The sequence below is a fragment of the Durio zibethinus genome, chromosome 26, assembly GCF_047325235.1.
Source record: "Durio zibethinus cultivar Kanyao isolate XHJ-2024 chromosome 26, ASM4732523v1, whole genome shotgun sequence".
NCBI classification, from domain to species: domain Eukaryota; kingdom Viridiplantae; phylum Streptophyta; class Magnoliopsida; order Malvales; family Malvaceae; genus Durio; species Durio zibethinus.
The window spans coordinates 11,119,549-11,141,724 of record NC_143187.1 but is presented as its reverse complement, the minus strand read 5'-3'; the positions used below and the strand labels follow the sequence as shown (position 1 = coordinate 11,141,724).

Below are 22,176 nucleotides of genomic sequence, written 5' to 3'. Positions count from 1 at the left end.
TGCCTTTAGGCGTGGGAAATCTGACCTAAGCACCTAAAATAGAAATCCTTAATTGTCTAGGAAAATGTGGACCACCATAAAGTTTTGTAATTATCTTTAGGTAAAATTAGCGAAGTTTTTTATTAAAAATAATTAAATTAAAATTAAAATTAAAAAATAAAATCGATATATTAAAAAATTTTATTACATAAAGTAAATGATAAAATTAAAAAAAAATTTAATAAAATTTAATATATATTTTTTATAAACATTTTAAATAAAATATTAATAAAATTTTTATCGTTAAATAAATATCGATAAAATTTAAATTATAAATAATTTTTTACATATTATTAATTTTTATATTAAACTTCATTTATCTATTAATTTGAATTTTTTATTAAAATTTTTGTTCAATAATTTATAAAAAATTTATAAATTTTATTTAAAAAATTTTATATAAGTTTTGTCCAAAATTTTGATGTCAACTTTTTTGCTTGTCATGAGCATTTATCTCGCTACGGTGGAAGACATTTATTCATCAGCTCTGAGGAAATTTATCCCAATTACGATTGCCAAATTCCGTTACTTTATTTGAGGACTAGATCAGACATTCTTTAATGCTAATTGACAATTACACTTAAATTTCAAGTTTGGAATTTTTTTCAATTGATGTAAAATGGTTTCTACATTTTTTTGGGTACAATACCATAGAAAAGTGATAAGGCTTAAACTTTAAATCTTTATTAAAATTTTACCATATTTTTATTATTTCAATTACTCGCAACAATTTTTTTTAAGCTTTCCAGCTTATCTCTAAGAAGCTAATATCTTTTACTTTTGAATTTTTCAAACAAGTTTGCTCTTTCGAGTTAGAAGATATGAGAAATTTAAAGTAATGCTTAGTAAGACCAAGATTTGAAGATATTGTCTTTCTCTTGTTAATAAGAGGAAAGAATTGTTGCTGCAGTACAATTACATTAAACATTATCCTTCTCTTACGTAGGAGACTTGTTCTTCTCGAAAGCTTATATTTCAACTAGAATAAGAAGTGACAAGCATTAGCAACGACTTTCTTCAACAAGTTACTTTCAAATTCATGAAATTGTTGAGTAATAATTAAAAGTTCATTTACGAATCCGATTGAAAAATTCTCATCATATTTAAAAAGAAAACGCGTTTTATGTTAGGACTCTCAAATAAGTAATTCCCCCACTTCACGGTAAATTGACACCAGTAGATAAGTACTATTTTTATATTCAAGAAAACTCATGTCCACATGCTTGCAAAATTGCTCTAAGTTTTGTCCTCTGTAAAATTAAAATAAGAGAAAGAAAATCATTACATATTTATCCTCTATAAAATTCAAAAGGTAAAGCGATGATTAAGGTTTCTTTATGATAATGAATTTTACATTCTCCCTTTTAATTTTTGTTTATTATCTAGTTAAGTTTTTTTTTTTTTTCTAAAAGAAAGAAAAAAATGAGTACATATTTGATAATATTTATTATTGTTTTGTTGTTAAATATCATATTTATTGTAGTGTAAAGGAGAATTATTACTTAAAAAAAAACTTAATTTCTAAGGTAAATTTTGAAAGTATAATTTAATTAATTTCCAAAAGAGTTTTTTCTTTTCTTTTTCTTTTTTTTTTCAAAAGGATGTTTTCAAACAGAGACGTGAGAAAGACTCATGGGGTCATCTTTAATTTATTTCCTAAAGAGTTTTTTTTTTTCTTTTTTTTTTTTTTCAAAAGGAAGTTTTCAAACATAGACGTGAGAAAGACTCATGGGGTCATCTTGGACCCAGGCTTTGTTGCCGATTAAATGGGCAAATGCCACTAGCTGCGAGAGTGGTTGCACCTATTACCCTATAACAGCTAATCAAACTCTAACAACAAACATGTCAAGAGTCCAGATATTAACCAAGATTTATGTAGACGATATCAATTTACTTGGAAGTATACGAGTCATACACTTGCCCCCTTGACTGAATAGATTATTCAAAGTCCTATTACATATTGGAACCTTTCCAATTTCTGTAACTTCTAAAGATCCTGAGCTTCTATCGAGCTTGAGGCATGGTAAGAGTCACCTCATTGACAGAGCCAGTGCCTTCACTACTACCTGTCTCATCGTTTTTGTTGGTTTTCTTGATGATAAATGCTGGTTGTTTAGGGGAAGGAAGAGAAGCATCGTTGCCTAACATGGCAACAACAACAGACATTTTTGGTCTATCTGTTGCACTGTCTTGCACACACAGCAACCCAATCTGAATGCATCTCAAAACTTCAGCTACAGGATAAGTCCCTCCTAATAATGAATCAATTATTTCCATGGCTTTACCGTTTCTCCATACTTCCCAAACCTAGAACAACTTGAATAATTAAAACAGGATGTAAAGTTTTCATAGAAATTGCATACACAATTAAATTACTTACATGTCCAATAAAATTTGAGGTAGGACTGTCAGGGTAATATCCAATATTTCTTCTCCCTGTAATAATTTCTAATAGCAGTACTCCAAAGCTATACACATCAGATTTGACAGAAAAGTGTCCTTGCATTGCATATTCTGGTGACATATAGCCACTGCAATAGCATATAGAAAAATGAACTATTAAAATTCGTTTAGAACTTGACAATTTCGCTCACGGTTGTAGGTTCTTTTTTGGCAATCTAGTAACAATCAATGCAACCAATTCCATACCCAGAGAAAATGCTAACAGTTTATGCACTTACTATGTTCCAACAACACGCTTTGTTTTTGCTTCCACTTGATCTCCTCCAAATATTCTAGCCATACCAAAATCTGAAATCTTTGGGTTCATTTCAGCATCTAGTAGAATATTACTGGCTTTTAGATCTCTATGGATGATTCTCAACCTTGAGTCTTGATGAAGGTATACAATTCCTCGAGCAATTCCACAAAAAATTTTAAATCGGGTTCCCCAATCTAAGAGTGATCTCTTTCGTTCATCTAGATTCAAAGTTGTATATTTCATTAGAGCCTACATGACTTGATTAGAAAAAGAAAATACATGAGAAAAGGAGCATTCATACCAAAAATAAAAGAATCCAAGCTCTTATTTGGCAAGTATTCATAGATCAGCATCTTCTCTTCCTTTTCTATGCAACAACCCAAAATCCTTACAAGGTTCCTGTGTTGGAGTTTAGCAATCAGTGTAACTTCATTCTTAAACTCTTCTATTCCTTGCCCCGAGGACTTTGATAGCCTTTTAACCGCTGTTTCCTTTCCACTTAGTATACCCTGGAATTAAACATAATTCCAACGATAATCACGATTGTTTCCTTTCAAGCAACTTGTCACAGTTCATCTGCTGTTTCCTTAAAACTAAAAGTTACAAAATGCGATAGATTAAATCATTGGAAGGTGTAAATGCAAGAATGATTACTTTATAAACAGGGCCAAAGCCACCTTGTCCAAGTTTGTTGTCAGAGGAAAAATTATTTGTGGCTGCAGCAATGGTTCCCAAATTAAATAATGGCAACTCCGCATTTTTTCCGTTTAAAGGGTCCTCCAAGTGTGTTGGACTTGCTGTGAAGCTAAGTGGAGGTCGTCTTTTTCTTCCTGGTATCAAATAAAAAAAAAAATCAATGCTTGGTTTGTGAAGTTTTCAAATGTATTCTAAACGACATAGTTGTGCAATAATCTTTTGCCAAGATTAAGACGTCAGAAAAAAATTAGAGAAAAAATTAGTCTATAAATTCCACCGTTTGTTACAGTTGGGGAAAAATTGAAGGAAATTTGAAAGGAGAAAAATGAAAACATAAAACATAAATTCAATCTATGCTTGCCATGATAGATAGTATTCTTAGCAATTAAATGATTTTTTATATTCCATTTTTAATCAATTTTGGTTTCTCTTCAATTCTTATTATTTCAAAAGTTTTCTACGTGCAGAATGGAGCCTTAATATAGAGCTACATGACTGAAACATTTAGGACTTGAAAAGCATCTGTGAGAAATCCAAATGGAAAATGCATCATAAAACAAATTCCAGATAAAAATTCGATACCTCTTCTTATGCGCCTCACCAAAATAAAAGCAAAGGCGACCATAGAAAGCATCACAGCAACAGAAACTACTAAAATTGTCACCAACTGCTTCTTGCTAATTGTACCATTCTTCTTGTAGCTAGCTAAGAGATGGAGTTATACATGCAAATTAATATTTCAAATATCAAAAACCATTTATCACATCAAGTAATTCTTCTATTTCCAGGACAATTATCAACATTTAGAATAGAATTACAGGCAAGAAAGTTTAATGTAATGGGACAGTCACATTCTGGAATTTTAAAAGGTGTGATTAGTTCTTTTTGTTACTTAAACCTTCAAAGTGATGATAAAGAGGAGAATGAGAATTCATTAATCCAAGAAAGAGCTCAATTCTAACAAAGAAGCCAAGGGGTCATAAACATAAAATTTCAAACAGCCAAAATAATAAATTGAGCGAGCAGATAGAAGTCCAATTGGAAAATTCTTGAAAATGAAATGTTGCCATAATGACCCATAATTTGTACAATGTTGATAGGGATTTCTAATACTAAAAACCAGCCTAAATTATAATTTGATTACCTAGTCAATTCTAAACCTTGTTTTCATGGCTTTGAAATTATTAACCAAGCACTTTTGACTCTGAGAAACTTTTTAGAAGAGAAAATCAGGGTCTGATAGAGAAATGAGTTGAAAATAAATTATTTTGTTGTGAAGAAAGAAATGCAATTGGACAGAAACGATACCTAAGTCAACAGCATCCACCCGTATGTAAATGTCTTGTCCTGCATCTCTATAAGTCTTGATATCCACCAGATCCCCGTGCCAGGTCAAGCATCCAGTCTCTCCGTTAAGCTCAGAAAATGCACTCGCATAAGCCGTGCAAGAGCAATTCCTCAAGCACTTATCTTTGCACTGTTTCAGCCCCAAACTCATGTCTGCATTAGCCACAGCAGTATCAGGCACCTTTACGCGTGCCACCTTCACGAACCCTTCTCCATGTTGACAGATAGACGCATTACGCTTCCGTGCACACCCGGCTGACCAATCTCTTAGGAACCAAGTTTGGGGTGACTTGGGTTCGAATCCGGGTAAACAGGAACACTCAAGCTTATCTTCATGAGTTTGGTCACAGTTACTATTTGGACCGCAGTGCCCATAATAATCACATTCCTCCTTTGGGGCGGACCAAACTAAAACCCAGCGTTGGTCTTCAGGGTTCCATGTAAACCTTGTCAGCAATCCCGTCTCATTTGCGACCAATATTGAGATTATAGAGGCATTGTTTATCCCGAACATGAGAAAAATTTCTTCATTATTATATACAAAACTAAAATTGAAGATGTGACTACGTGTCATTTCGGGTACTCCAACCCATCTTCGTCCCGTCCATGACCCACCTCGCCAGAATTTAACTGAACCCTTGTAGAAACACAACTGAGGGAACCCACTGGGATCTATCTTGTAGGTATAGTTTCCGATTCCAGGGTTATCTGGGGACTTCCAAGGCGTCACAAATCGATTTAAACCAGTACTAAGATTCAATCCAATTTTCATAAAGGGAAGTACAGTATTTGAAGGATAATCAAAACTTTGCCAAAAGGTAGTACCATTGTGGACTAAAAGTAGGTTTCCTGAATCCAAGAGTCGAGCTACAGAATTCTTTGAGTGCGTAACAGAGGGATTAGTAGACCAGACAAGAATAGTTTGGTTTTTCTGGTAGAGGACGAGGTTTCCTTGGCTGCTAATGGAGAGCGTTCCGGAGGTGTCATTGATAGGATGTTCTCTGTTGGCGACCCACACAACTGTTTTCTTCGGAATTTGGTAATACCAAATCCCAACATAGCGATATTTGGTATTGCCAGGGCTGAAGAACCCTAGGGCGAAAGTGTTTCCGCTAGAAACGACAACATCACCATCTTTGATAGAGTGCTGTGATGTTATGGTATCGAAAGAAAGGGACAAGTGAAAAAAGCAGGAAAGAAGCAGTGCTTTCACGAACCATTTCACAGGATTCATGGTTAATTCAGAAACCAATATGGCAGATGAAGCTGCAGTTGGAGAAATGAAATCTCTCACAAGCTAGAATCACTAGACTACACGCCCAAAACCTTAGAAAATAATCACAATGTACTAGGAAATAAGAAAGCAAAACAGTTGAGCTCAAAGATAGAACAAAAGCAAAGAACAGAGAATGAGAAAAGTGAGAAAAATGCAGACAAAAGTTCTCTTTTGCTTAAAATTGCAAACAGCTGGAATACTTCAGAATTTAAGGCATCACAAAGATCAATTAATTAAACTAACAACCACCTAATCAACAACAAATAAAAGATTAATTAAACTAGCAGTCATCTAACAACAATTAATGAAAAACACAACACAGCGTATGAGAGAGACAACCAGCAACATGATATTAGCAGCAGCCAACAAATAGGCATAATTTCAACATCTGCCACTTGCTGAAGAATTTATTTATTGAGTGACGTAGGTGGATATTACTGAATTTAATTAGATGCAAATGTCATCTCAAAAATTTCAATGCTGAACGAAGACGCATGAGTTTTGACCCATTCAGTCTTACCACCTGCTTTTCTAGCTAGTACGAAGAATTTATGTTGTGGGTGTGGAACTTGATACAATTTCCCATGACTTGGGGAGCTGGATCAGTCCTTAGAATTAAGATGTAGAGCCTGGGTGCTCCGTGGATACTGAGAGGCAAAGAAAGATTGAGGAACTTAGGAACTAATGACACCTGTCTTTGGGTGGGCATATGATATTAACCAATTACCCAAGTATTAAAAGAAAATGCAAAGATTTGGGCATCCGAACTACTCCCCATTCAGATAGGGCTTGGATTCCTAAGCTATTATTGGGACAAGGTAACGACAGACAGAAATTATCCACTATTTAAAGAGTAAATCTTTAAATATCGATGCAAGGGATTTTTTAAAGAGTTTTCTTTTTTATGCCAATTTTTTTCCCTTTTTTGTTTTTAATGTAACTTATCAGATAGTCGCACATGTATGAGATTTTTTTCATACGATGAACATATTCATTCTTCTCTTGTTTCTCGTCATGACCAAATACTATGTGAATTCTTGAAAGAGAAAAAATCCACACTTCATCTTTTTCATATTCCTTTTCTATATGGCCGAATGCCATATACTTGGAAGAAGGAGAGATTCAATTTTTTTTTAATCAGCCTTTCATAATAGTCGTATGTCATTCCATTTTAGAGACAAAGGGGTAGCAATTATTGTTTGCATTTTGAACTATTATTTAATTGCCCAAGGCAATTTATTAACCAAATCCAAACTTTACAAAATTGTATAATTGAGGCAGTCTTTAATAAGTTGGCGTCGGGCCACTTATTATGGGCAGACTATATATTTTTTTCTTATATCTCCCACTCGCATAAAAAGAGTACCAAACTCTCATGATCAAAAAACGTTTTCTCTACTCTTTACAACGGGTTATATAAAGAAAGAAATTATGCAATTATCATACTTCGAAAACTTAGTTGTTATAAAATTATTAGGTCTATATAGCAACTCAAAAACACATCTAGCCACTTATACAACTTTTAGGTATATATAGTAATTTTTAGGTATAAGTAGAATAAGTATGTAGCACCGTTGATACATTTAATTACATTTCAAAATTCTTATGATCTTTTTTTTTTTTTTATCATATTGCATGATATACTATACTTATATATTCACAATTATATTCAACGTCTCAAACATAATTGATTGGCCTATGAATACAACCAAAAGTGACAACAAAATTATCTTCTCTTCTTTTAGAATCTCTCTATTTCAATTCAGTTATTATCCAATATGTCCTATTAGATCAAATCACCCATGATAATTGGCAACAATCCAAGATAACTAATATTGAACTAAAACTTAAAAAAAATAAAATAAAAGTCCTTAATGGTACTAAATATGAGATCTTTTGATCTCAAAAGTCTCACACAATAAAAACCATAGATTTATTCTTCTATTACCCTTGTTGGTCAAACAATGAACATAAGGTATGAAACACATGCTACAATATTACTCTTCTCTTCCCAAAGAGCTTATGCTTTTATCATTAGATATCAATACCCTACAAGTGATAGTTCAAATTCAAATACTCCTAATATATTCCTTGAGTCTATCACTCTACTTGATTTCTTATAATCAATGGGACTTCTACTTGGCATATTAAGACAAAGAAAGTGAACTATGAGATTATTCATTTTTGGTCACAAATCTCAATATCCAATGACCTTTTATCTTGATCCTTCATTAAGATAATTCCATTTTAAGCTTAGGCTCTCGATTTAGAACTTAAAACTAATCTCATCTCCATAATACCAAACTATTGAGACGATTACTTGTGTGAGAAGGCCAATTATTTATCCAACATACCTTTCAAATAATATCGTATATGTACATATATATACATGTATGCATGTTTTACAAAATAAAATAGTAAACTTTAATGGCATTAATCGCATTGAATATAAGTTAACTCAAATGGAAAAAAAATCATAAATTATTCACATGGAACATCTTAATTGGTACATCTTTATCTATGTAAACCAAAAGATTTCATGTGGCTATGAAACATATCTCTAGACCTAAGTTTAATTAATGGATCTATAATTGTCTCATGCGTAGAAATGTACAACTTGTTGACTTTTTTTTTATGCAATCATGTTTTTCATAAAATTATACTTGGTATCTTTGTGTTTGGTCTTTGAGATTTTTTTGTGAATGCAATTGTTGTTTAACTACCACAATTCACTAACATTGAGTTAGATTCATCATTCTCAAGTCCCAAATGATTTAAAAATCTCATAAGCCAAACAACCATTGCATTGCCATTGAAAATTCTATAAATTCATCTTTTATTGTGGATAGTGCTCTTCAAGTCTCTTTCTTACCGATCCAAAATATAACCTAATATTCAGTAAGAAAATATAATTAGGGGTAGATTTTTCTTTCATTTAAATCTCTTAACTAATTGGCTTTTATATAGCCAATTAAACGAAGACCATTTTCTTGATAGCATAACAAATAATCCACAATGCCTTTATGATACCATAATATCCTTTTCATGGCTTTTTAACGAGATTGACCTGGATTGGATTGATATCTGCTTACCATATTCACAGCATACTAGATGTTCGACTTTGTGCATACTAAAGTATACATAAAACTTTCAATAGCATTATAGTAAGAAACTCTTACCATTTGTTTTTTTGTTAATCTCAAGACACATTCTTTAGCTTAGGCACCTTTTGTCAGAGGAATATCAATTGGCTTGCAATCTTGCATATTGGATAGTTCATGAATTTTCTTTTAATATATTACTTTTGTAAAAGTGAACAATTTCTTGAAATGATCTTTCTTGATTCTTAAACCAAGTATGTAAGTTGTTACGCATATGTCATTCATTTTAAATTTGAGAACAACTAATTTTCACCATAGTAAAATACTACTTATCATTTCTAGCCAACAGTATGTCATCCAAATAGAATTACAAGATCATAAGCCTATCATAACTCTTTTGACATACATACAATTATCTTCATCAATTATATAAAATGATTGCTTGATGAATACTAATGTACCATTGCCTAGAAGATTCGTTAAAACTATAAAATGATCTTAATCATATACACACTTTTGTGTTAATGACCTCTGTCAATAAAACCTATAGGTCATTTCATATAAATTTTCTCTTTTAATTCTCTTTTTAGAAAAGTACTTATCACATCCATTCGATGTAACTCTAAATCTAAACATACCATAATGGCTAGAATTGTATCTTTTGTATAGATCAATTAATTCTCATACATTGTTTGATCTTTATACTCCATCTTTCTTTTTTCATTTCTGTCATCCACTTTTCTTTTGCTTGACTTATGATTCTTATGAAATAATTTCAATAAATTCATCAACTTTAGTCATGCTCCCACTTATATGAAATCCCGTTGGTTATTGATTAGGAATATGCATTAATTGATTTACAACTCACCAAATCATTTTCATCCTTAATCTTATAAAGAGACATTTTCTGACTCATCTCACCCTTACTTTGGAAACTTATTTTTCAAAAAAAGGGTATCCCGAGATTCAAAATTTAATTACAGTCTCACTCAATTGTTCATTTATAAACACATATCCTTTTAGAATGTTTAAAGGATCTTACAAATATACATTTTTTGCATTGTAGACCTAACTTGTCATGTTAATGAGCAAACTCAAGAAAATAGGCAGTAAAACCTTAAATTTTCTAGTTACTGAGATTAGATTTTTTTACCAATTTACAATTCATGGGGAATGATTATAATTGAATTTAAGGATACATAATTGAATATATAAATAGTTGATAACAATACTTTACTAAAAAAGTGATTTACAAATTCAGTTAGACCAATGTTGACCTAGCCATTTCCAAAAGAGTTTTATTTCTTGTTTCTACAACACCATTTTATTGTGGAGTGATTGGAATGGTTAACTGCCTACTAGTACCACTTTCATCACATATCTATCTAAACTAATTAAAGAAGTACTCACATCCACGATCAGTTCTCAATGTTTTAATGCTTTTATCTAATTGATTTTTCACTAAATAACTTTCTAAAGTACTTTACAAGTTTAGACTTGAGAACAATTAAATAGATAAAACCGAAACATGTGTTATTATCAATAAATGTGATAAAGTATTAACCTTCACTAGTGTCTTTACATATAGTGGAACACAAATATCATAATGTATTAATTTGTTATGGAACTTCAAATATAGTTTTTTATTTATTAAATGATTTTCTTGTCAATTTTCTTGTTAGATAGTTTATACATAATGGTTTATTAAACTTATCATATTGGGCTTTGTAATCCCTTTTTTGCTAATCTATCCATTCTTTGTCGACCTATATGACCAAGACTAACATACCAGACATTCACATTAATATTAGCATCATAAAACCATTTAATAAACATCTATATACATAATGATTTGTTTTTAAAAAATAAATCCATATCAGTATTATTAAAATTCATAACAAATATTAAACAAAAAAGAACAATGATAGAAACTAAATTCTATCAAATATCAAGAACAAACAAGACATTATGTAGAATAATAATTTTTTCATCATACACATTTAACTTGTAAGTTTTAATGCCCTTTATTTCAATCTTTTGATTATTTCCTACATAATTACATTTTGCTTATGCCTCGTGCTACATGGTTTGTGGCATATGAGTCTTCTTCATCTCGTTACATTCATAAGCAAAGTGACTCTTTTTACCACAGTTAACGCAAGTGATTTTAGCTTTGCTCTTCTTAGATTGAGCCTTATGACTATTCTCTTTTTCACTTTGATCACTTTTTGATCTTTGAGAAGTTTTCTCTTTATTCCCACCACATGGCTAGTGCTTGAAGCCCAAAGTTTTTTTTTTTGAACATTTATGCCATATACACATCAACACTAGGCTTAGCTATTTTTTTATGATTTTTCTCTAATTGAAGATGATGATAAGCATAATTGAGAGTTTTTATACCCTTATTGTGAATTAGGTGCACCTTCATATGCTATTCATTATGTGGTAAGGATTGAATTATAGTTTAAACCTGTTATTCATTTGTCAAAGTATGATCATCCTTATTTTTAAACAAATATTGTTGTTAAGGAATTTCACATCTTTTTTAGCAATATCATGCTACTTGAACTCATGCATGATATTATTTTTTATACTATTTAGCAATGTAATGTGAGCAGTAAAGTTTTCTCTATATAGCCTTCATAAGTCCTTGGTCCCCTCTATGTTAGGACGTATTCTTATACTTAGGCTTTACTAAGATAATGTTTAAAATTTGAATAATTTTTTGTTCTTCTGACACATATTGGATTTTTATATTTTAAATACTATAATTATCCCTATTCAATAACTATATACTTAAATATAAAAACCATATTCAGAAGATAATTCAATATTGAAAGAACCATGCACTAACTAATGCCTAGCATTATACATATCTATTTTGCTATAATATCATGAATAAAACAATGACAATCATTCACTTAAAAATAAAATCAAAACATCACTATATTCACTATGTGTTTGATTATCACTTATTATATTCATTGTGCAAAATTTATTGTTCAAAGACAACTCATTAATTAATATCTTAGAGCTCCCACTAACCATAATATTACTTTCAATCAATAACATACATTGATTGAATTCACATAGACAAGTTTTACAAAGCATGTACATACTAAATAAATAAACAAGTTCCATCATTAAATATATGAATTGTTTATTAAACTATATTCTCAATCATTACGTATCACTTATCTAGTGACTATGATGAAATTCATAAATTCCTATAACAATTTCACATTCTAATTAGCCATTCATGGAGATCTAAGAATGTTGTGTATGCCATTATGGAAACTTAGATCGATAAAGAAGGTTGTATTTATCTTTGCCCTTTTTTCTCACAAAGTCATAAAATTCTTTATTAAAATTATAACATTAAGACATTTCTTCTTATTAGATATTCAAAGATCTTTGAAAATATTCTTTTGTCTAAGTGTAAAAAGTGTATCTATTCAAGATCATGTATATATTTAGATCATTCTTATATGCATGTTGCTCACAAAGTCAACTCTTTAATCTTGTTGTTAACCCTTGATGATATGACATAAAATATCATCATTATTTGGATCCATTTGGTACTATGCTAATTCAATTAGTAGCTTTATGGCTCTAAGCAATTGCATTTAAGTCTTTATAATAATAGGAGCTCTCACAAAAATAGTCATGACTTTTTTGTAATAAAATATGAGAAAAAATTATAAATTCATAAGTCAACATAAGTTAAAAAATAATTAAGACTTATCTTAATAATTCCTTTATGGTTTAGCCTACCAAAGTTAATTAAGGACAAAACCATTTAATTTTTTTTAATTTTTGAAGCATATTTTAGAAAAAAAAAAAAAAACATAAAGGCATTTGAATGTTCTAGAGGAGAGAATTCGAATGCTTGCTTTTTGTTTCAAAAAAATATGGGGTATTCGAATGCCTTGAAGAACATTCGAGTGTTTTTTTTTTTTTTTATTTTAAGAAATAACCATTAATTTTTAAAATTTTGTTTAGGACACTTGAATGCCTTGTCGAGCATTTAAATGCTAGAATTTTGGAAACCAAAAACTCAATCCATATATTTCAAATAATAATGGCAACTTTTATTTTAAATATTTCAAAACATTCACAACAATTTTCTAATATAAAATTATACACTTTTCTGTAGTACTTTCATAGATTTACAGACATATTCCTATAAGAACTTAAGAACATGTCAACAATTTTGGTGTTTCAAGATAAATATTGAAACAACCAAGAATCAAGCCAATTTGGCTTTGATATAAAAAAAGGATAATATAATAATATATGAATAAGATTATATATCATAAATAATGCAAAAAACATATTTGATTTGTGGAAGCATAATGGAAGCATTTTTACGAAAGTGTTGTGGAAGTGATGGTAACTTGATTCACTAGTTAGGGACAAGATAATGCATTCAAAAATTATTCACTAGTTACAGCATAAGTCCTTAAACACTAATGCAATAGATTCTTTGAAAATTTTCCTTTTATATGCTAATCTTTCTCTTTTTCTCTCATAATTTTTATGTGACTTATCACATAATCCCACATGTATATAAGGGTGTTCATAATTTGGTTTTAACTGAATTAACCAACGAAACTAATTTAATTCGATTAATTGGTTGGTCACCGAATTAATTTCATTTGATTAAAGAAAATAATTTTAGAAAAATTTTAGTTTTCGATTAATTTGGTTCGAAAATCAAATTAATTGAATTAACCGAATTAATCAAAATTTTAATTAAAATATAACATAATCCAAATATAAAATAAAAAATATATGGAATGGATCATTTAATTTCATACATTGTTAGAGTTTTTAACATAATATTATGATATTTGAATGTTTTGTTGGATAATTTTTTTAATTTATTTAAAATATGAGAAATTAAGAGTTTTAAATTATAATTTAACTTAAAAGTATTTATAATTCGATTAACCGAAAAACTCAACCCAACTGACTGAAATCCAATCGGTCCAATCGATTTATTTTTGAAATTCATAAATTCGGTTCGATTAATTAAAAAATATATAATTTAGTTAATTCAGTTTTAGATAATTTGATTTGAAATTAACTAAACCAACCAAATGAATTCCCCTACATATATAAAACTTTTTTCATACTTAATTTTAATGAACATATTTATCCTTCCCTTATTTCTCATCACGGTGGAATGCCATGTGAATTCTTAAGAGAGGAAAAATCCACACTTCATCTTTTTCATATTCTTTTTCTATATGGCTAAATGCCATAAACTTGGAAGAAAGAGAGATCCAATTTTTTTAATCAACCATTAATAAAGGCTGTATGCCATTCCGTTTTAGAAACGAATGTGCAGCAATTATTGTTTGAATTTTGAACCATTATTTAACTGCTTAAGGTAGTTTATTAATTAACCATATAAACTGTCTAAGGCAGTCTTCAATAAGTTGTGGTCAGGCCATCCATTATGGGCGGATTCGATATCCCTTTTTCTTACAACATCAATAGAAAAAATACTATTTTTATGTTCAAGAAAACTCATCTCTATACACTTGCAAAATTACCTTAAATTTTATTTTCTATAAAATTAAAAGAAGTGAAAGAAAATCATTACATAATTATCCTCTAAAAATTCAAACGGAAAAGCAATGATTAACGTTTCTTTACAATAATGAATTTTTGCATTCTCCCTTTTAATTTTTGTTTATTATCTAATTAAGTTATTTATTTTTTCTAAAAGAAAGAAAAAAATGAGTACATATTTGGTAGTATTTATTATTGTTTTACTGTTAAATATCATATTTCTTGTAGTGTAAAGAAGAATTATTTCTTAAAAAAAAAACTTAATTTCTAAGTTAAATTGTAAAAGTATAAATGAATTAAATTCCAAAAAAGGTTTTTTTTTTTTCCAAAAAGAATTTTTCAAAGAGAGGTGAGGAAGCCTCATGGGGTCATCTTGGACCCAGGCTTTGTTACTGATCAAATGGGCCAATGCCACTGGCCACGAAGTGTAGTTGTTTGGTTGGTGCGTGGGCCTATTTTCTCACAAAAGCTGATTAAACTCTAAGAACAAACGTGTCAAGAGTCCAGATATTAATGAAGATTTATGTACACAATATCAATTTACTTGGAAGTATCCGAGTCATGCACTTGCCCTCTTGCGCTAATAGATCATTCAAAGTCCTATTACATATTGGAACCTTTCCAATCTCTACAACTTTTAAAGAGCCCGAGCATCTAGCGGGCTTGAGGCATTGAAAGCGTCACCTCATTGACAGAGCCTGTGCCTTCACTACTACCAGTCTCATCGTTTTTGTTGGTTTTCTTGATGATAAATGCTGGCTGTTTGGGGGAAGGAAGAGAAGCATCGTTGCCTAACATGGCAACAACAACAGACATTTTTGTTCTATCTGTTACACTGTCTTACACACATAGCAACCCAATCTAAATGCATCTCAAAACTTAAGTTGCAGGATAAGTCCCTCCTAATGATGAATCAACTATTTCCATGGCTTTGTCGTTTCTCCATAGTTCCCAAACCTAAAACAACTTGAATAATCAAAACAGGATGTAAAGTTTTCTTAGAAATTACTACACAATTAAAGTACTTACATGTCCAATTAAATTTGAGGTAGGACTACAGGGTAATATCCAATATTTCTTCTCCCTGTAATAATTTCTAATAGCAGTACTCCAAAGCTATACACATCAAATTTGACGGAAAAGTGTCCTTGCATTGCATATTCTGGTGACATATAGCACTGTAATAGCATATAGAAAAACGAACTGTTGAAGTTCATTTAGAACTTGACAATATCTCTCACAGTTGTAGGTTCTCTTTTCGCATTCTAATAACAATTAATGCAACCAATTTTATAACCAGAGAAAATGCTAACTGTTTATGCACTTACTATGTTCCAACGACACGCTTTGTTTTTGCTTCAACTTGATCTCCTGCAAATATTCTATCCATACCAAAATCTGAAATCTTTGGGTTCATTTCAGCGTCTAATAGAATATTACTTGCTTTTAGGTCTCTATGGATAATTCTCAACCTTGATCTTGATGAAGGTATACAATTCCTCGAGCAATTTCACAAAATTTCTGTTAGGCTAAAAAGCTTCAATCCAATTATACCAATGGAAGTGAAATCAAATTATTAAACAATCACATAAGAGATAACAATTTAATATAGTTCGGTTCAACTGACCTACGTCTACGGACGAGAAATAAGATCCACTAATTGTAAAAAATTACAAACTTATATCAAAACATATCAACCACTTAACAATCAATACTCATAGACTCTCTCAATCTCCTTTAGTCCTATGGAATATTTTTAACTCAAATAAACACATATCCATGTGTATCATTTCAATACAACCAAATACATACCTATATGCACCCATACATCATACATATGTAGACTCTCTCAGTCTTCTTTAGTCCATTCACAAACAAATATACACACTCTAAATCTTCAGTAGTCTTATAAGATGTCTACCCATAAAACCCTATAACTCTCTTATATCTTTTTTTCATTCCTAACCCTGTAAAGACTTCACCTATTTATAACCATACAAATTTGCCTATTAAGAATCCTTCTACTTTTAAAATTCTTCTTCTGCAAGTTAAACTTGCCTATTAAGAATCTTTTTCCTTTTAAAATTCTTTTTCTCCAAGTCTTCTTGTCCATTAAGTAATATCTAACAAATCTCTAACAAATTCCAAACAAATCTCTTATGAGATTTGAGTCATTATTCCTAACAATCTCCATCTTGACTCAAATTTCATCAATCATTTATCTTCATGCTATATATGCTTAGCTCCACCTGCAACGGAAATCTCATAATCATCTTCTCTTGTGTATCTTCACGTTTCATGCAAACTGATCTTCAATCTTCAAAACTTGAACTCAAACTCTTCTCTTGAATTGAGCTCCTCTGGACTTACCTCTACCCATGTCTCAAACCATCAGCTCTAATACCACTTGTTAGAGATCACCACAATTTTAATACCACTTGTTAAAGATACCACAACTTTGATATCATTTATTAGGGATCACCATAGCTCTGATACCACTTGTTGGGCTAAAAAGCCTCAATCCAATCATACCAGTGGAAGAGAAATCAAATGATCAAACAATCACATAAGAAATAATAATTTAATGTGGTTCAGTCCAACTGACCTACATCCACGGATGAGAAATAAGATCCACTAATTGTAGAGAATTACAAACATACATCAAAATATATCAACTACTTAACAATCAATACTTATAGACTCTCTCAATCTCTTTTAGTCTTATGGAGTATTCTCAATCTAAATAAACACATACTCATGTGTACCATTTCAACACAACCAAACACATACCCATATGCACACATACATCATACCTATATAGACCCTCTCAGTCTCCTTTAGTCCACTCACAAACAAACATACATACCCATAAGATAACCAAACACATACCTATATGCACCCATACATTATACCTATGTAGACCCTCTCAGTCTCCTTTAGTCCACTCACAAATAAACATACATACCCATAAGATGTAAATCTTCAGTAGTCTTATGGGATGTCTACCCATAAAACCCTACAACTCACTTACATCTTTTTATCATGCTTAACCCTACAAAGACTTCATCTATTTATAACCATACAAACTTGCCTATTAAAAATCTCTCTCCTTTTAAAATTCTTCTTCTGCAAGTCAAATTTGCCTATTAAGAATCATTTTTTTTTAGAATTCTTCTTTTGCAAGTCTTCTTATCCATTAAGCAATATCTAATAAATCTTAAACAAATCTCCTATAAGATTTGAGTAATTATTCGTAACAATTTTGAATTAACTTCCCCAATCTAAGAGTGATCTTTTTCGTTCATCTAGATTCAAAGTTGTATAATTCATTAGATCCAACATGACTTGATTAGAAAAGGAATACATGAGAAAAAGAGCATACATACCAAAAATAAAAGAATCCAAGCTCTTATTTGGCAAGTATTAAGAGATCAGCATCTTCTCTTCTTTTTCTATGCAGCAACCCAAAATCCTTACAAGGGTCCTGTTTTGGAGTTTAGCAATCAGTGTAACTTCATTCTTAAACTCTTCTATTCCCTGTCCCGAGGACTTTGAAAGCCGTTTAACCGCTATTTCCTTTCCATTTAGTATACCCTGGAATTAAACATAATTCCAAAGATAATCAAGATTGTTTCCTTTTAAGAAACTTGTCACAGTTCATTTGCTGTTTCCTTACAACTAAAAGTTACAAAATGCCATAGATAAAAGCATTTGAAGGGTGTAAATGCAAGACAGATTACTTTATAAACAGGGTCAAAACTACCTTGTCCCAGTTTGTTGTTAGAATATAAACTATTTGTGGATGCAGCAATGATTCCCAAATTAAATAATGGCAACACTGCATTTTTTCCGTTTAAAGGGTCAAATGTGTTGGACTTGTTGTCAAGCTAAGTGGAGGTCGTCTTTTTCTTAATGGTATCAATAAAAAAAAAAAAAAAATCAATGCTTGGTTTGTGAAGTTTTCAAATGTATTCTAAACGACATAGTTGTGCAATAATTTTTTGTCAAGATTAAGACGTGAGAAAAAATTAGAGAAAAAAAAATTAGTCTATAAATTCCACCGTTTGTTACAGTTGCGGAAAATTTGACGGATATTTGAAAGGAGAAAAACAAAAACATATAACAGAAATTCAATCTATGTTTGCCATGATAGATAGTATTCTTAGCAATTAAATGATTTTTTATATTCCATTTTTAATCATTTTTGGTTTCCCTTCAATTCTTATAATTTCAAAAGTTTTCTACGTGCAAAATGGAGCCTTAATATGCAGCTACTTGACTGAAACATTTAGGACTTGAAAGGCATATGTGAGAAATTCAAATGGAAAATGCAACTTAAAACAAATTCTAGAGAAAAAATTCGATGCCTCTTCTTATGCGCCTCACCAAAAAAAATGCAAAGGCGATCATGGAAAGCACCACAACAACAGAAACTACAAAAATTGCCACCATCTACTTCTTGCTAATTGTACCATTCTTCTCATAGCTAGCTAACAGATGGAGTTATATATGCAAATTAATTAATATTCCAGATATCAAAAACATTTATCAGATCAAGTAATTCTTCTATTTCCAGGACAATTATCAACATTTAGAATTGAATTACGGGCAAGAAAGTTTAATGTAATGGCACAGTCACATTCTGGAATTTAAAAGGGTGTGATTAGTTCTTTTTGTTACTTAAACCTTCAAAGTGATGATAAAGAGGAGATTGAGAATTAATTAATCAAAGAAAGAGCTCAATTCTAACAACGAAGCCAAAGAGTCATAAACATAAATTTTCAAGCAGCCAAAACAATAAATTGAGCTGGGGAAGATAGAAGTCCAATTTGAAATTCTTGAAAATTAAACGTTGCCACGAATGACCCATAATTTGTATCATGTTGCTAGGGATTTCTAATACCAAAAACCAGCCTAAATTATAATTGATTACCTACTCAATTCTAAACCTTGTTTTCATGGCTTTAACAATTTATTACCCAACCACCTATGACTTTGAGGAACTTTTTAAAGAGAAACAAAGTGTCTGATAGATAAGTGAGTTGAAAGTGAATGCTGAGTATCAGCTATTGTTCTACAAAATAGATTATTTTGTTGCAAACAAAGAACTGCAATTGGCCAGAGATGATGCGTTAGTCAACGGCATCCACCCGTACGTAAATGTCTTGTCCTGCATCTCTATAGGTCTTGACATCCACCAGATCCCCGTGCCAGGTCAAGCATCCAGTCCCTCCATTACGCTCAGAAAATGCACTCGCATATGCCGTGCAAGAGCAATTCCTCGAGCACTTATCTTAGCACTTTTTCAGCCCCAAACTCATGTCTGCATTAGCCACAGAAGTATGAGGCAACTCTACGCGTGCCACCTTCACGAACCCTTCTCCATGTTAACAGATTGACGCATTAGGCTTTCGTTCACACCCAGCTGACCAATCCCTTAGGAACCAAGTTTGGGGTGACTTGGATTCGAATCCGGGTAAACAGGAGCACTCAACCTTGTCTACCTGAGTTAGGTCATAGTTACTATTTGGCCCTCAAGGCCCGTAATAATTACATTCCTCCTATGGGGCGGACCAAATTGCAACCCAGCGTTAGTCTTCAGGGTTCCATGTAAACATTGTCAGCAATCCCGTCTCATTTGCGACAAACATTGAGATTATAGAGGCATTGTTTATCCCAACCATGATAAAAATTTCTTCATTATTATATACAAAACTATAATTGAAAATGTGACTACGAGTCATGTCGGGTACTCCAACCCATCTTCGTCCCGTCCATGACCCCCACCTCGCCAGAATTTAACCAAACCCTTGTACAAACATAACTGAGGGAACCCACTGGGATCTATCTTGTAGGTATAGTTTCCAATTCCAGGGTTACCTGGGGACTTCCGAGGCGTCACAAATCGATTTAAACCAGTACTTAGATTCAATCCAATTTTCATAAAGGGAAGTACAGTATTTGAAGTATAATCAAAACTTTGCCAAAAGGTGGCACCATTGTGGATTAAAACTAGGTTTCCTGAATCCAAGAGCCGAGCTACAGAATTCTTTGAGTGCGTAACAGAGGCATTAGTAGACCAGACAGGAATAGTTTGGTTTTTCTGGTAGAGGACGAGGTTTCCTTGGCTGCTAATGGAGAGCGTTCCAGAGGTGTCATTGATAGGATTTCTCTGTTGGCGACCCACACAACTGTTTTTTTCGGAATTTGGTAATACCAAATCCCAACATAGCGATATTTGTTATTGCCAGGGCTGAAGAACCCTATGGCGAACTTGTTTCCGCTAGAAACGACAACATCACCATCCTTGATAGAGTGCTGTGGTGTTATGCTATCGAAAGAAAAGGACAAGTGAAAAAACCGGGAAGAAGCAGTGCTTTCACGAGCCATTTCACAGGATTCATGGTTAATTCAGAAACCAGTATGGCAGGTAAAGCTGCAGTTGGAGAAATGAAATCTCTCTCAAGCTAGAATCACTATACTAAACGCCTAAGACCTTAGAAAATAATCACACTGTACTAGGAAATAAGAAGCAAAAGAGTCAAGCCCAACGACAGAACAAAAGCAAAAAACAGAGAATGAGATGAGTGAGAAAAGTGCAGACAAAAGTTCTCTTCTGCTTAAATTGCAAACAACTGGAATAGCTCAGAATTTAAGGCATTACAAAGATCATATAATTAAGCAAACAACTACCTAATCAACGACAAATAAAAACTAATTAAATTAACAATCATCTAACAACAGTTAATGAAAAACACAACAAAGCATATGTGAGAGACAATCAGCAGTAGTGAAACAGTATTTGCAGCAGCCAACAAGTAGGAATAATTTAGACAGCTGCCATTCGCTGAAAAATTTATTTATTGAATGCCGTAATGGATGTTACTGAATTTAATTAGATGCAAATATCATCTTAAAAGTTTCAATGATGAATGAAGACATTCTTGAGTCTTGACCCTTTCAGTCTTACCGTGTGCTTTTTTAGCTAGTAGGAAGAATTTATGTTCTGCGTGTGGAACTTTATTTAATACAGTTCCCCATGAATTAAGGAGGGGGATCAGTTCTCAGAATTAAGATGTAGAGCTTGGGGGCTCGGTGGGTATGTACACGACGATTCGTGTATTTTTATAGTGTAAAATATTAAAATTTATATATTTATATTTTATTTTATATAAAAATTATGTCATAACGTGTAAACATAAAAATATAAAATACATATTTTTTTTATTTTTTTAAATACATATATAATCATTATTAAAATTTTGAATATATTATTTTCATAATTTTTATTTATATCGTGTTCTGTTGTATCATGATATCATATTTTAGATTAACAAACACATCATATTTTTCCTCTCCTCTCCACAAGAGCAAGAACGAAGACAAAGATTCTCTATGAGCTCTTCGCGATAAGAAACTGCTTTCTAACCTTATGG

At 31.5% G+C, this 22,176-nt stretch overlaps 1 protein-coding gene and 1 pseudogene across 2 annotated transcripts; both read right to left on the bottom strand.

The window, feature by feature from the left end:
* Positions 1 to 1,901: 1,901 nt before the first annotated feature.
* On the bottom strand, positions 1,902 to 6,236 carry LOC111275136 (G-type lectin S-receptor-like serine/threonine-protein kinase At1g11410). Of its 2 annotated transcripts, XM_022860299.2 has the most exons (7): positions 4,745 to 6,120; positions 4,019 to 4,141; positions 3,395 to 3,570; positions 3,042 to 3,249; positions 2,721 to 2,958; positions 2,420 to 2,570; positions 1,913 to 2,346 (listed from the first exon to the last, which is right to left on the bottom strand). In XM_022860299.2, the coding sequence occupies exons 1-7, from the start codon at positions 6,015 to 6,017 to the stop codon at positions 2,044 to 2,046; spliced, it is 2,472 nt and encodes an 823-aa protein (XP_022716034.1). In that variant the 5' UTR covers positions 6,018 to 6,120; the 3' UTR covers positions 1,913 to 2,043. The 2 variants fall into 2 exon arrangements, with proteins under 2 accessions (XP_089611080.1, XP_022716034.1); XM_089754954.1 differs by lacking the exon at positions 4,019 to 4,141 and having other exon boundaries at positions 1,902 to 2,346; positions 4,745 to 6,236.
* A 9,098-nt stretch (positions 6,237 to 15,334) lies between these two features.
* Positions 15,335 to 21,144, bottom strand: LOC111275133 (G-type lectin S-receptor-like serine/threonine-protein kinase At1g11410; annotated as a pseudogene).
* Positions 21,145 to 22,176: the final 1,032 nt, after the last annotated feature.

Coding starts and splice junctions, on each gene's coding strand:
- LOC111275136 (XM_022860299.2), bottom strand. CDS start 6,017: ATGAATCCTGTGAAATGGTTCGTGAAAGCACTGCTTCTTTCCTGCTTT. Junction 4,142..4,744: donor GGTGGATGCTGTTGACTTAG/GTATCGTTTCTG, acceptor TCCATCTCTTAG/CTAGCTACAAGAAGAATGGT. Junction 2,959..3,041: donor CTTGGATTCTTTTATTTTTG/GTATGAATGCTC, acceptor CTTTGAATCTAG/ATGAACGAAAGAGATCACTC.